Source organism: Leopardus geoffroyi, chromosome A1 (assembly GCF_018350155.1).
Source record: "Leopardus geoffroyi isolate Oge1 chromosome A1, O.geoffroyi_Oge1_pat1.0, whole genome shotgun sequence".
In the NCBI taxonomy this organism is placed as follows: domain Eukaryota; kingdom Metazoa; phylum Chordata; class Mammalia; order Carnivora; family Felidae; genus Leopardus; species Leopardus geoffroyi.
Genome location: NC_059326.1, coordinates 48,364,171 through 48,379,430, shown reverse-complemented (window position 1 = coordinate 48,379,430; position 15,260 = coordinate 48,364,171). Strand labels below are relative to the sequence as shown.

At 38.9% G+C, this 15,260-nt stretch overlaps 1 protein-coding gene across 11 annotated transcripts in view; it reads left to right on the top strand.

The window, feature by feature from the left end:
- Positions 1 to 15,260, top strand: part of KLF12 (Kruppel like factor 12) — a 444,745-nt gene that overhangs the window by 360,527 nt on the left and 68,958 nt on the right. For all 11 annotated transcript variants that reach the window (XM_045478946.1, XM_045478937.1, XM_045478928.1 and 8 more), the window contains one exon: positions 10,746 to 10,808. In XM_045478946.1, the coding sequence (XP_045334902.1) occupies positions 10,746 to 10,808 (63 nt within the window). The remainder of the gene's footprint in view (positions 1 to 10,745; positions 10,809 to 15,260) is intronic.

Sequence of the window (15,260 nt, the reverse complement as noted above, 5' to 3'; positions counted from 1 at the left end):
GAAGCAATTATCGGGGTATTTCAGGTGAAGGCATGAATTTGGGGTCTGTATCACCTCAATAAATGTCAGCTCCATAATGTAAGTCGTTGCTCTCTAGACATAATCTAAATTTCACCCCCAGAATCTCATCATGGCATTATTTCTCTTAACCTTTTAATGTGTCTTCGTCTTTTTTTCTTTTACTCTTTCCTCTCTGCCACTTTCCACCATTCCTGTTATTAGCAATTCTTTACCCAGTACATACAAAAACCATGATGGTAAAGTGGAATCGGTTGATGAGTTTATTTGCTTTAAAAAAAAAAAAAGTGTGCAAGAATACACACACATATACTCCGTTTGTAAATGCATATAGAATGCATATTATCAATAGTAACTAACTGTTGAAAAGGATGAAAAAAACACATCACTAAATAAAACAGAAAAAAAGGAGTTTTTAGACGATCTGAATCGCTTATATTCTTATCCCAGCAAAGGAATAACACTTCAGAATGTTTTATTTTGAAATGATTTTTGGAATTAAAAGTTGCAGCAATACTGTAGAGAGTTCACAGATACCCTTTACTTGGCTCCCCTGTTGTGTATATCTTCTATCATCATGGTACCACTGTTCAAACTGAGAAATTCTCACTGGTTCAACACTAAACCACATACCTCAGGTGAATCTCTCCAGTCTCTTCACGGTGTCAGCTGCATTTCCACAGATTTCTCCAGAGGAGAAGCGATGGCTGCATCTCCTTTGGCCTCCTGGCCTAGGACGGGCCCTGTGTGCAGACAGTGCTGGACATGGGCTGATGTGGATCTAAAGAACCCATCTCCTGTGGGGCCAAAGCTTTTTTTGGGTGACACTCAGGCCACATCACCTTTCACTCAGCTTCCCTTCCACTTTATACTTTATCTGTAATATATATTAAAGATAAGTATAATAAAAATTAAATGCTAAAATATTATATACATTTACCTATTTATTTTTCTCTATAGTGCCAGAACAAACCTTAGGAAAAATTAGAAGGCCACTACCATGAGTTTCCTTTATCTCCTTTTATTTATAGAGCAACATTTAATATATTCCTGCTTTGTACCAGGTGTAGGGCCTACTTCTGGGCATATAGTAGAGAGCTAAGGAGAAAAAGTTCCTGCTTTTCATCAAATTATCATTTCTTTTTAATTTTTTTAATGGTTTATTTTTAAGAGAGAGAGACAGAGACAGAGTGTGAGTGTGAGTGGGAGAGGGACAGGGAGACACTGAATCCAAAGCAGGCTCCAGGCTCTGAGCTGTCAACACAGAGCCCAACATGGGGCTTCAACTCACAGACCATGAGCCGAAATTGGACGCTTAACCTACTGAGCCGCCCAGGCACCCCAAATTATCACTTCTGTATTGAACTGTATATAACCCTGATAGGTGCTGTGAAGAACAAATGGGGAGAATAACACAAGTCTGTAACATAGAGACATGGTCCAGTTTGGTCAGTCAGGGAGATGAGACTGAGGAAGAGTTACGTAGGTGAAGGGGTGGTGTTGGAGGTTCTGTGCAAAAGGAAGAACACACACAGAGGCACTGAGCTAAGAGAGGGAAAGTGAAAGAAGACCAGGCCAACTGGATCACAGAGCAGGATGTGAGGAAGAGTGATACCGTGGGAGAGCAAAGCTGGAGAGGTCAGCGGGGGCCAGATCATTGGCATGTAGGCCAACTTGAGATTTAGGTCTATTTCAAGAGCAATGGAAAGCCACTAACGGAAGAGTGGAGTGAGAAGAACAGATCTGCTCTTTTAAATGTATCATTGTGGCTCTAGTGCAGAAAATGGACTGAAGGAGAAGATTTGGGGAATGGTCCTGTGAAGAGACAGGTAGGAGTTAAAATAGGTCAATGACTGTGGAAATGTAAAGCAGATAGAGTAGAGGTGGTGTAGTGGACAGGCCTGAGAATGGGCTGCAGGTGGAGAGAGAAGTTCAGTCAAGGGTGACTCCTTATTTTGAGTTGCTTGAGAGAATTGATGTTGGGGCCATTTACTGCCAAGACAATAGTGAAGGAAAAACAGATTAATTTCAGCTTTTCTGACATGAAGGGAAGGGTAGAAGAGATCATGTCTTCCCTCTCTTAATATTTGTTATGAGATGTTATGAGGTTAAATTGAATCATGAAGCTCCAACTTCCCATCAATAAGTGGGGATTTCTGGCGTTCTCTGAATGAGTAGGAAGAGAGGTTTAAAGTCATGCAAGAAGATGTACGGTTTCCTGGTGTCTTGGCCTTCGTCTGCTGGTTTTCTCACTTAAATTCCGCCTCTGGGAAATTCAGGGCTCACTGACCATTTATCTAGTAAGGGTGCTCACATCTCCATCTCTCATCTTAAAATTGTCTGCTGAACCCCAGATCTGTATATGCAATGGACAGAAACTTACTGTATTTTTTTAATCCCAAAACATAACCTTAATTCCTTATATTGATTCCTCTGATCAACCAATTCACAGCCCTCGTTGTTAGCCATAAATTGTTCCCTTTTTCTGCCTTGCCTCTCGACATCTTGCATATATTTATACCAAGCCCCAGGGATAACACCTAATTTCATGTGTATCTGTCTTCCTTTTCCTCATTCTCCATTCCCACTCCACTATGTCTACTGCTGCCATCTTAGATCCTGCTCGGCCAAAGTTTTACAGTCGGCCTCCAATGGCTCTTCCTGTGTAATGATACATTGTCTTCAGGCCACTCTCAATACTGCTGCCAACATGACTTTTCTAGTATACAAATCTGATTGTGTCAATTCTAACCTTAAAAGCCTTTGGTCATTATCCTTTAACTCTTTTTGAGTTTACTACTTAGCACACTACACAAGACCGTCCCTGATCAAGGCCCTGTTATTACATAATCTCTTGCCCCTGTAGACCTGCCAAATCCTTTACTCTAGTTACCCAAAACAATTTGTAGTTTTTCTGCTGCCCATTTCCATCCTTCATTGCCTGTCCATATTATCTTAGGGAAAGTTCTGGGTCTACTCCAAAGCTTAATTAATGCAGACACCCTTTTATTTGCTCCCATAGCCACTTATCACATTGCACATGATGGCCAATTGAACAATTATTGAACAATTACTGTTCAAACTCATGGTTATACTGTAGGCTCCTTGAAGTCGAAACATTTCTTTATAGGTGTAATATTCCGTCAGCCGACACAGTTCACAGGACTGAAGAATCTAGAATAGTGTTGACACAATAGATGTTCAATTAAGATGTGAATGAATGAATAAATAATAGGTATACAGTAAATAAATAAAAATGTGAGTGATGCATATATGGTTCTGACCAGTAGAGGAAAGATTGGTATTATTGTTCCCCAGCTGACTGCCCCAGTGACTAACTCCTTAGTCCCGCGTTTATTTGCTAATAATAATGATATGCTAAGTTCTGAGGATGCAGGTGTGACTTAGCCATGGCTGTTGCCATCTATCCTAGAAGTTACAGTCTAGTAGGGAAAGAAGGCTCATCCGGCAATAATTATTTATTGAGTGCCCACTTTGTGGCAGGTAAGAGAGATACGACAGCAAAAAGAGAAAAGCTCCCTTGTCCCCCTTGGAGCATACTCTCTATTTGGAGAGACAGACAAAATAAACATAAAGACAAAATTATCTTCAGTTATCATGTGCTGATTACCCGTGCTGTGAGAACTTACAGTGAGTTAACCTAGACCTAGAGATTGGGGTGGCTTCTTAGAGTTGAACAGCTGCTAACTAGGTAACGAGAGAAGGAGGAGGATCTTTGGTGTCACTGACACAGAGAGAGTAGTTGGAGATGTTGGGAGATGAGACTGGGATGAATTAACATGATGTAATTGTGCAGACCAAATGGTTTCTTACTAGAATCGCTCATTCTGTTGATGTATGGCAGAAATGCATGTTGTTCCCTGCAAAACACTGTATTTTTAACAAATTTTATACTGTTAGAGTAAACAGTGAAAACCGTTATCACATTCACTCAGTAAGTTTAAGGTTAGACCACTCTTCTAACAATAGTATCAATGGCTGCAGGAGAGAGAAAGACTACAGTGTAATGAGAAGAAAAAAAAAAAAAAAACTTTTAAAAAATATATGTCATTCCAGGGGCAGCTGGGTGGCTCAGTGGGTTAGGCATCCGACTCCTGATTTTAGCTCAGGTCATGATCTCACGTTTGTGAGATCAAGCCACACATCAGGCTCTATGCTGACAACGTGGAGCCTGCTTGGGATTCTGTCTCCCTCTCTCTGTCCCTCCCTCACTCACTTGTTCTCTCTGTCTTTCTCAAATAAATAAATAAACTTTAAATATGTATGTATTTATATATATATATATATATATATATATATACACACACACACATATATACATATATATATATATATGACATTTCTAATGTTCATCTAATCACTAGCTTGATAAAAGCTGAGAATAAATAGGGCTCACTTAATGTAAATGCTGGAGTCACACACATATCTTTATTTGGTCAAGCGTAGTATATATATTTTACAATAAAAACATCCAAACTAACCTGAGGAATCATGAGAACTTGTATTCAGTACAATTATATGTAAGAAGGAAGAAATACCAAGAATTACTGTAAAAGTACTTTAAAATTCTGAGATTTACAAATAGTTGTGGAATTATTTCTAGACTAATCTTCTCTTTCACAAATGTAGGAAGCTGAGGTGTTACAGTGTGTATTATGTTGAATAATTAGAACAGTTTATGGATGAAAATATGGGACTAATAATTTTATTATATAATAGGACAAAGTGGACTGAAGAGTAGAAAATGTACATTATAATTTCTCATGATCTTGATAATGAAAATCTACAATCCTGCTAGATGAGTAATTACCTACAATAAATATTTTATTGGTCTGTGAAATAATAGTTTATTCTGATTGTCCTCAGTATTAAGCAGGCTGCCTAACATATGAGGCATGAGAGCATGAAGGAACTCAAGTATTATTTCAACGTTGCAACTGTGTGAATGATGCTGGCATTTTTATGTCAGGGAAGATATGGAAAGAAATACGTTAAAAAAATTTTTTTTTGAAAGGGGTAGATTAATATTGAAAAACCCAAGTCTAGTATTTAGAGAAGATCTAGAGATTGGGCTGGAGATAGAAATTTGAGAGTTATTATAATATGGATGGCATCTAAGGCCCATAGAGGGGATGATGTCATTAAGGAGGTGAGGGTAGCCACATTGGAGACTCTTTCAAGTAGGGAGTGAGTTGAAAAAAGAAAGAGAACGGTCATAGGAAGGTTATCCCCAGGCCACACCAACAGTTGTGGTTCAAAAGAATGAGAAAAGGAGCTTCAAGCAAAGGCAAAAGGAAGAGGGAGGAAGGCAGAAGAATGTCCCTGATGCTGAGCAAAAAAAAGCTTTGCAAAGAAAGTGATCAGTTATAGCAGTTGCTACCGAGAGTTTGAGAAGATGAGGACTGAGAGTTAACCATTAGATTTGAAAACATGGAAGCCGCTGATGACCAAGAAAAAGATGGTTTCATCTTTGAAGTTAGATTGAATTGGGTTCTAGAAAAAATGGGAAGGAAGTGGATGTAGCTAGAATTAATTAAACCTATTTATAATTAATTTATATTTAGATATACATGTATATCTAAAACTTACACGTGGGGGCGCCTGGGTGGTTCAGTTGGTTAAGCATCCAACTCTTGATTTTGACTTAGGACATGATCTCATGGTTTGTGAATTTGAGCCCTGCGTTGGGCTCTGTGCTGATGGCATGGAGGCTGCTTGGGATTCTGTCTCCTTCTCTCTCTGCCCCTCCCTCGCTTGTTCTTTGTATCTTTCTCAAAAATAAATTAAAAAAAATAAAAAATAAAACTTACACTTGTCATATATAATGTATTTAAATAGCAACACTGATAAGAAATTTTTCATAAGCAGCTGAAGGATGATCAGTGTTACCGGTAAACCAATATGATTTTCTTGTGAGTACCTGAATGATTAATATTTCATTCAGTGCCAATTTTAGTCCAGGAAAACTAGTACTTTCCCTTTGCATTTACTTACACTATCAAATATTCAGTTGGCCCTAATTAAATGCACAATCTCTCATAAAAGCCCCTAGTACTAATTCACTTTATTAGCATCCTTTAGGGTAGTGTGGAGGGAATATATATGAATTCATAGAATTGGTTCACATGGAATAGCATAAGTCAAACAACTGTGTTCAAGTTCCGATTTTGCCGTTGACTAGCTGTGTCACCCTGGCAAGTAACTTTTCTAAGTCAGTTTTCTCAACGATAAAATGTGGATAATAAGGATATGAGGATAAAATAAATGTGTCTGATGAAATTAGCATGGTGTTTGGCACATAGTTAGGGCTTAGTTAATGGAGTGATTTCGTCTTGGTGTGATTACTGACTTGTTCTTGGATGGGAAATAACTGAAATATTACGAAATTTTAGTGAACAGAAGATAGATCTTCTAATAAAGAACAGAAAAAATAGATGCCAGAAAGTAAGCCATACCTTAGAAACCACAGTCGTTGGTTCTTATTACTCTATATGTATTCATTTCTCTTTGTTACTTCTTGCCGTTAGTGAAGTCAGATAAGCATAGTAGTTAAGACCGCAGGTCCTTACAGCACATTTGTTATCTCAGTCCCCTGGAATCAGTTAGATATTCTAGGTTCATCTTCCAGTTTTTTCCAATCCAATCAATACTGCTAGTGATAATAGGCAATGTGTATTCACTGCTTCCTGGACACCACACGGTGTCCTAAATGCTTTACAACTATTAAGTCATTTTAGTCTCACAGTCTTTGGAGGTGGCCATCTTTTCTGCCTCCATGTGTACAGATGAGGGACGTGAAGCTCAGAGAGGTTAGGTCGCTTGCCCTAAGAGGACATGACTCTCTTGATAGGTAGTGGAGCTATAATTCCATCCCAGGCAGGCTGGTTCCACAGTTTGCACTTTTTGTTTGTTTGTTTATTTTGAAAGAGACAGAGCTCAAACAGGGGAGGGGCAGAGAGAGCAGAGGAATCCCAAACAAGCTCCATGTGCTTGCACAGAGCCAGATGCAGGGCTGGAACCCACAAAACCGCGAGATCATGACCTGAGTCAAAATCAAGACTTAACTGACTGAGCCACCCAGGTGCCTCCCACAGTTTGTTTTCACATCATCCTAATTTCATTTGGGACTGTAAGATTGGATTTAAGCTGCATGGCTTTTCCCTGGTGGGGAGAGTAAAAAAGTAGATGGTATCTTTCCCCAGCAGTTCATTAGTAATCAGTAATTCATGTTGAGTATTGGATTTCCTATCCAACCTCCAGCCACTAGCCATTCAGGAATGTTCATAAAAACATTGAAAAGCAGAGTGATCATATTCTCTTGATTTACAATAAATATTAGTCATTAAAATACAAGACTTGAGGGTCAGATTCTTTGCAGCTTATACCCAAAGAAGAAGAACCATTTTTGTATTAAGATATTTAAAAAGTTCCCACATGCGTAGCAAGGAAGCTAAATTAAGCCCTGAGTTGGGCACAATTATAGACATGCTGTCTGCCTTAGATGAGTAAGTGTATGTAAATAGAACAGTTGCTATACATGGCCTTAATGGTATGGCTTCCCTTTTTTCTATGTAATGTAAATCACCAAATGTGAGCATTTCCATCTGACAGTAACTGTCAGTCTCAGAAGAGCACGTTGTAGGATTCAATACATGTTGCACAACAACCAAAATTGTTCTTTTCTTCAGCATGGTGATTTTTTTTTTCTTTCCATATCCAGCGGTTAGTACTAAGGCCTGAAACCCTTAGTTACAGAACAAAGTGGCTTAGCAGTAATCGAGCCTGTGTGAGGCTAAAAGAAGAATAATGAACATTCCCTGGAAGCTTCCTGCCTAGATGCAGGTGCAGGAATCAGGAGGTCATGAATAATGCATGACATGCAGATGAGGTGGTGGTTTCTCCTACCGGGGTTTTGACTTTGCTACCTTGCCTGGCTGCTATTTGTGGAAAGAAGGGAGGTGGTGGCCAGAAGTGCCACAGTGTAGACTGAGCTCACAAAAACACTGCGTATCCTTTTAAAGAAATAAAATTTGGGGAGTAGCTGAAATGCAAACCTTTTATGGTCTACTTCATCAAATGAAGCAAGCTCCAGGTTATCAATTTGCTCCCTTTCAGAAAGGAAAAAAAAGCTTTCTTGTTTTACTATTTTGATTTAAGAAACTTTGTAATTATTTGTCCATACACACACTGTCATGAAATTCTTTGTAGACCGCTAAACCATGATAGAAATTATCTACTTACAGTATTTGAACTATGGATCAGTGGAATTTTGTTAAAAGATCTAAATACCTAGGGAATATTTTAATTATAAGTTAAACAAGCCCATTTTTTTCCCACTGATATATGAATAAGAAGCTTCAAGAAGAATATACTTCTGTCATGAAAATTCATCTGGTCAGAGGATGTGGAGTGAATTAAAGAATTGTGAGTGTTTGGGCTGTTACTCCTTAGAACTTTATTTAGGCAATAGGACTCTGGCACCCTAGTGGGGATGTGGAGAAGGTTAAGAGGACTTAGGTCAGGGGGGATTTAACTGAGGAGACATTTTTTGGCTCACAATTCCATTATGATGTTTGTATTTCAAACAGATAGAATGAAAGAAAGAAGAAAGAAGAAAAGAAAAAAAATGAGTCTTGCTACCTTTTGTATAATTCTTGTGCATTTCTGTGGCGTGTTTTTTTCTCTCTCCCCAATTTGGGGTGCCGGAATATGAGCTGGCTTTCATTTCTAGCTGAGTCTGTCATTTCCGCCAGGCCCCAGTTTGGCCAGATGCCAAGACCAACAGGTGATCCTTGTAGCTGCAAAAACAGCAGGAAGTGGGCCGTGCTTGAATGAGACAGTTCACCAGAGGGGCTGTCTGGCCTCTCTCCATCTTTCTGCATAATTAACATCCCCTCCCCCATGCAGAGCAGAAAATCTGTGCTGAGCCGCCCAGCTGCAGCAGCCATTGAGAAGCGCTGTGAGGAAAAGAATGTTAATAAGGGATGTTGGAAGAAATAAGCCTTCCGAGTGCAAAGTGCAGTCTGCCTCTGGATTTACAGGAAGTTTGCATCTGGCCCTTCTCAGGGGCTGGAACAGTACTATCTGTTTGGAAATAATTTTCACGTGCTAAACAGCTATAGAGAACTGGGGTTCTAATGAATCTTGGAGCCGCTGGTTCTGACTTAAAGACCAGCTTAAAATTTCTGTTTGCTCTCTTGCAAATAAGAGAAATGTGTGGGATGTAATGATAACACAAGCCGAAAGACTGCCTAGATCTCACAAATCCTAGTAAAGATAGAACAAAGCAGGAAGTTGGCCAGAGGGAAGCAGGAAGTAGGGCATACTGTGTTGCCAGTGAGTGACCCACAAAGAGGTGGAGTTTCAGCAACTAGCTCCTGATTGGAAGATGTCAGCAGTTCTTGGAAATACACACTTCCAGCAGATGACTCTAACCCTGAAAGCTTGTACAACAATAGTTTTTACTTTGCCATTATTTAGCTAAAGTTTCGGATTGACTGCCTTCCTCAAAGCCCAGCTGCAGAGCATGACACCTAGAAAGCTTTTCTCCTGGAAATAACTGCTCACCCTTCCTTCCTCCCCCATTCTCAGATTCTGTTCCTGGACATTTGGATGAAGTTACTTTGGTGGAAGGAAAAAAAAAAAAAACAAAAAAAACCCTTTTTCTTTTATCTTCTCAGGTTCTAGGTCTGAGGACCTGGAGATTAAACTGACAAAAGACCAACTGACTAAATACACACACATACAAACTGACAAACAGATTGGTGAGAAGGGGGAAAAACCCTGTTTATACACATAACATGCATGCATGCAGGAATACTCTGTGAGGAGTAACTCAAAGGGGTTAAAATTTGGATCTTATATACCATTTAACAAAGAGTGAGTCAAAAGAAAAGGTGGGGTCTGAAGTTCTAGTCGGGTAGATGGTAGGAAGGTAACTAGGAAACAGATGGGGGAAACTAATGGCAAATAAGGATTTTTGACTCAGCCACATCTCAGTACCATCACAGGTGAAGAGTTGTGTGTTGCACTTCACGGTATTAGAGGTGGGGCGGGACCCCTTTACAATGAAAATTTCCTTTACTAAAGGGAAATTTATGTCCTTATTTTTAGGCATATAAAGGGAGAGTATAGACCTCCTCCTGTATCTGCTGTTTCTTGTCTTCAACTCAAAATAATCCTTCCGCCAAAGTAGCATATTTGGGGGTAGCATATTCTGACCTTCATTATCTTGCTTCTTAGGGTTTGAATTCTTCTAGTTGACTCAGGGAATGTGCACTTAGAGTCCCCCTGATATCCCTTGTGGGAGGACGTAGCAGACGGGACTCATTCAAGGCAAACATCAGACCTTTCATTACTTTTACCCACTTCTAAACCTGGCAAAGATTAGCTAGTCAGTAACTTTTTTGTTGGACCGAATGAATCTGTCATTCAACTAAAACTGGTGGTTCTGCATTTGGGGGGTCTTCTCAGTGAACCTTGTGGCAAGTCATTGTTATGTCAAAAGTGCTACAAGAGGAAAGAGAGACTGCAGGTGTGAATGCCTAGGAATGAACTGTATTCATTTACTAAGAGGTGATTATGGGGCATTTTGCAATAAGCATACCTACAAGAGATCATTTAGAAATAAGATCTTTTTTTCTTTTATTCATCTGTAATCAGGAATGTGCTTTTTTAATGACTGGATTATTCTCATCTGCCTACAGAGTACATCCGTCCCCAGTATCAAGGGTCCGGGGAAATCGAATGAATAATCAGAAGTTTGCTTGGTGAGTATATATCTAAGTTATGAAAATTGGCGAGTCTTATAGGAAGTTTCAATAGGGCTATGTTAAAACAGAAGAGAATTTTTTCCGCTTCTCTGTAAAGAATACATTTCTGCCAACTGAACCAGAGTCTCCTTTTCCTTTGGAAAGTTCTAAATAAAAGCGATAAAGTTCCTTCTCAGCCAAAACTCACCAAAACCGGAGTGCAACATTTTTCTCCTAACAGATATGGTATATTTTCTAGGATTATTAACTGTTACATTTTTAAAGAATGTTTCCCTTTTTTGGAAGATATTGTAAGCTTTTTAGTGATGTATAGGCAACAACTCAGATTTTTCTCAGCTACCAACTTTCAGTTCTTAATAAAGTTTCTCATAGTAAGTTCATCTATTATATTAATTTTGATGATTGCTATTTAGATGATTTTTTCCCTGATCTTAGACATAAATATCTAGGGATTTTTTTTTTTTTTTAATTTAGGGCATATGAAGACCTTTTTGTCTTCTTTGTCTTTCTTTTCTCTTTCTCTCTCTCTCTTTTTTTTTTTTTTTTTTTTTTTGGCTTAAAAGAATATACTCTTAAAAGAATTTATATTCTTAAAAGAATTTATTCTCTTAAAGTTCCAGAGGTCAGAAATCCAAAAGGAGTCTAATGGGGCTAAGTCAAGGTGTCAGGCGGGTTGATTCCTTTTGGAGGCTTTAGGGGACAATCCATTCCTGGTGTTTTCTGTCATCCAGAGGCCATTCTCATTCCTTGACTTATGGCCCCACATCACATGGCTTTCTCCACCTGCTTCCCATGCCATCACATTGTCTCCTTCCTTTGTGTAGTCAAATCTCTTCGTGCCTTCCTTTTACAAAGACACTTGTGATTGCTTCTCACGCCTACCTAGATAGCCTAGAAGAATCTTCCTATCTCAAGATCCTTAATCACATGTACAGAATTCACTCTTCCATGGACGGTAACATTCATGAGGTCCAGGGATTAAGACATGGATCGAAGATCTTCTTTCACTGAATAGTTCTTGAAAAAAAATAAAAATAAATGGAACTTAGAGGAAATGACCTAAAAAGTTATTTCAGTCACAAAACTTCAATTACTAATTCTTTAAAGAAGTAATTTAAAGTGTTTCACAAACGTTTCATGTGAAACAAAAAATTAATGTACTTTGTTTCCATGACTCCATTCCACAAAATTAACCTTTCTACACATCGTGTAGCTTAAAAAAAGGAAAGAAAAGAAAAATAAAAAATTGATCCGTGTACTGTATTTCTTCAAAAGTCTGTGGAAATTCACAGATCTCCACTTTTACTTCATTGGATTGTGCTTAGAATGGGATTGTGAATAAAAACTTTTTTCTAAGTATGGGAAGATGATTACCAAAGATTGAGCTTCCAAATTAATTTTGTTCCTAAGTCAGGATTATTTTTGGACACAAAATAATGATTCTTTGAATTTGAATAGTGCGTAATCAGCTCACCTCCCTTCCCCCATTAAATCTAATTAATGCTCACAATAGCCTGGTGATGTTGTTAAATATTGTGCTTTTCTTTTTCATGGAGGGGGAAATAGAGCACAGGGAACATGCTATCTGAAAGCTGGGGCATCCTCATGGTCTCTCTCAGTCACTAAAGCATACTGTCCCCTGTCAAACCTGGAAAGCTGAACGAATAATGATGCCGATGCCCATTACATAAAAGGAAAGGGAGAGAGCACGTTCTTTCTTGACCGCACAGAACTGATACTCCTTCTCAGTACAAGGCGTACTGTACTAAAGGAACTTTACAACATACAGAGAGTACGAGATGCTCCAGTGAGCAATGTGAGCTAATGGGTAGGGTACAACATGGATAGTTACCACATCCACGTTCTAACAACTGATTTCTCAGTGGCTAAGTGGCGATCGCTGAGTAAATAACAAATAGTCTTTCCTTCACTCTTCCTTTCTGAACTATTGGAGTAATGGTAATTTGTTCCTACATAATTCATAGCACGTTATTTGGTGAGTAAATTTAAACCACTTTTATCTCCAGAGAAGTAATCCATGAAAAACAAAAAGGATTTTTACTACTAGCCTTGAGAAAATTCAACTTTTATTTATTCAGCAGCATTTATTTACAGTCCCTGGCACTATGAAAAGCACTAGATTAGAAAGATAAATAAAACCTGGTTTCTGTCCTCAAGGAGCTCACTCTCTTGCAGGTGAGGGGTGTGTGTGTGTGTGTGTGTGTGTGTGTGTGTGTGTGTGTGTGTGACATATATATGATAGATCGAGAATTAGTAGGAAAAGCAGAGGGTTGAGTTACTGCTTTCATATATATTGAAATTCATATACAAGGACCTGGAGATATTTCTAAATTAACTATAGTAGGAGCATACGTGCTTTATTTGGTCACAAGTTAGTTAAAATCCCCATTATATATAGTACCTTGAATTTTCCTTAAGTAAATGCTGTGAGGCTGGTAGATGGAAATAAATCACCGAGTTAGGAAGAAGCCCAGTGAATCACCCAGTGTCTACATCTAGTTGAGTGATAAACACTTCCTATTTCTTTGTGAAAGATTGGCTCTGGAAATTCAGAAAGTTAAAATACTCATGCTAGCAATGGAGATAAAGGGAAAGTGACTGTTGATCTTCCCCAAATAGAAGTTTGGGATACTTAATAGAATTATGAGGTATATGCAACACTAGCTTGGCTCTGGCTTGAGTTAGGTCTGCAAACACCGTATGTGAGTGATGTTGGGTGATGTTGTGAAGTTGGATTAGCAAATGCTCCAATCAGTTAAAAAATATTGTTCATTAGAAAAGCAATTAAGCCTCACTAAAACATGAAAAGGCTTGAACTTATAAGCTATGCACAGGAAATGCATGACAATTGGTACGTTGTAAATGCCAGGGGCTGTGGTTGAGCTATGAAACCAGTGTTTATTATTGAGTGAAGATGGTTTAAAATTTTAAGTAGTGTTTTCCTTTGCATAATGTTAGTCTGTGAGGACGCATCCACTGACCTCATTCCTGTGGCAGCATTTCTTCTCTCTGGAACTGAAGAAATGTGTGGAAAGAAAAGAACGTCTGTTCAAGGCAAACAAACCTGCTGCAATGGAAAGAGGATGTGGTAACAAATGTAGGTATCCAGGGAGGAGATGAAAGCACCAGGATGTAAGGGGTGCAATGACAGAGGTTAGGATGGAGCCAGGTTTGCTGTAGCTGCCTGCTGACCTCCAGGGATTAAAGAGTGATGGCAGTAAGAACTTCATGACAGGTATGTTCGCACCCCAGTGAAGAACATGAGATCAGTGTACAACTCGCTTAATATTCACTTAATCAAAGGGAGCAGTCCAACCAGACATAAACTCTGTCCATCAGAACGGCTCTCCCCTCGCTGCAACTCCCCTATAGGAATATTTGTGGATTCCAGGATTGACGAAGCATTTGAGGTTCAGCATGTGAATTTCATTCTGTATTTCATGTGCATATCCCTTCTCTTTCCCTCTTTCCTTCCTCATTGACACTAAGTAGAGGTAATCATACCTTCCTTTGTCCAGTAACTATGAAAACCTTTTTTAGGGCGTTTGCTACTCTCTTGCATGTAATAATGCCAGGAAAAAAAATATTTTGCTCCACTGCGGGGAAAGGAGGCAAGCTTTGTTAAGAGAATTCAATGTGCAGAGAGACTTGTTCTTTACAGATTTTTGGGGGGTAAAGGCGATATATTCTGGTATCAAATGCACAGAGTGGCTGTTTCCATGTCATCTTCCAGTTGTTTTATACTCAGAGATATGATAGAGATCTGGAATCTGTGTTTGGTGTGTATGTGTAGGTTGGAACAGGACAGGGAGGGGTTTGGTGGGAAATATCTCTGAGCTGAACACCAGAGTTGATATACAGCTCCAAAAATTCCCAGGATCAGCTTGAGTAGCCCAAAGACATATGTATGGATACATGCTCATTTTTATCTTTTTACCCTTTCTTCCCTCCTCTTCACTTCACCCTCTATCCTGCTGCATTCCTGAAATTATAGGGGACCTGGGTATATATTGTTCTTTGGTGATTGTTGTAATGGTAGTTATGCTTGGTACCCAAACATGCATCCAGGGCTCTTAATGTAAGAGTAGCTGTGAGCATTACATAATAGAGATTTTATGGGCTATTTATATAATGACAGAAAATAAAGTATTAACAGGAATTATCATCAGTATAATAGAAGCAATTTGCTCTAACCAGTTGGATGCTGTCACCACCCGTCTCAATTATGGTTTATTTCTTACCAACGTGTCTGAGATGTTATGTAGCTGTGTACACAAAGAAGTCCCAGTTTTAATAGTGTATGCAAATTATGACACATTCTGAGTGTGAATCACATTTCACATTTGGATATGAGAAAGTTCTGTGTCACAAATTCTTGTGGAGAGCAGAAAGAACCTTTTCACACTGTGATGCTTTATTATTGGCTGT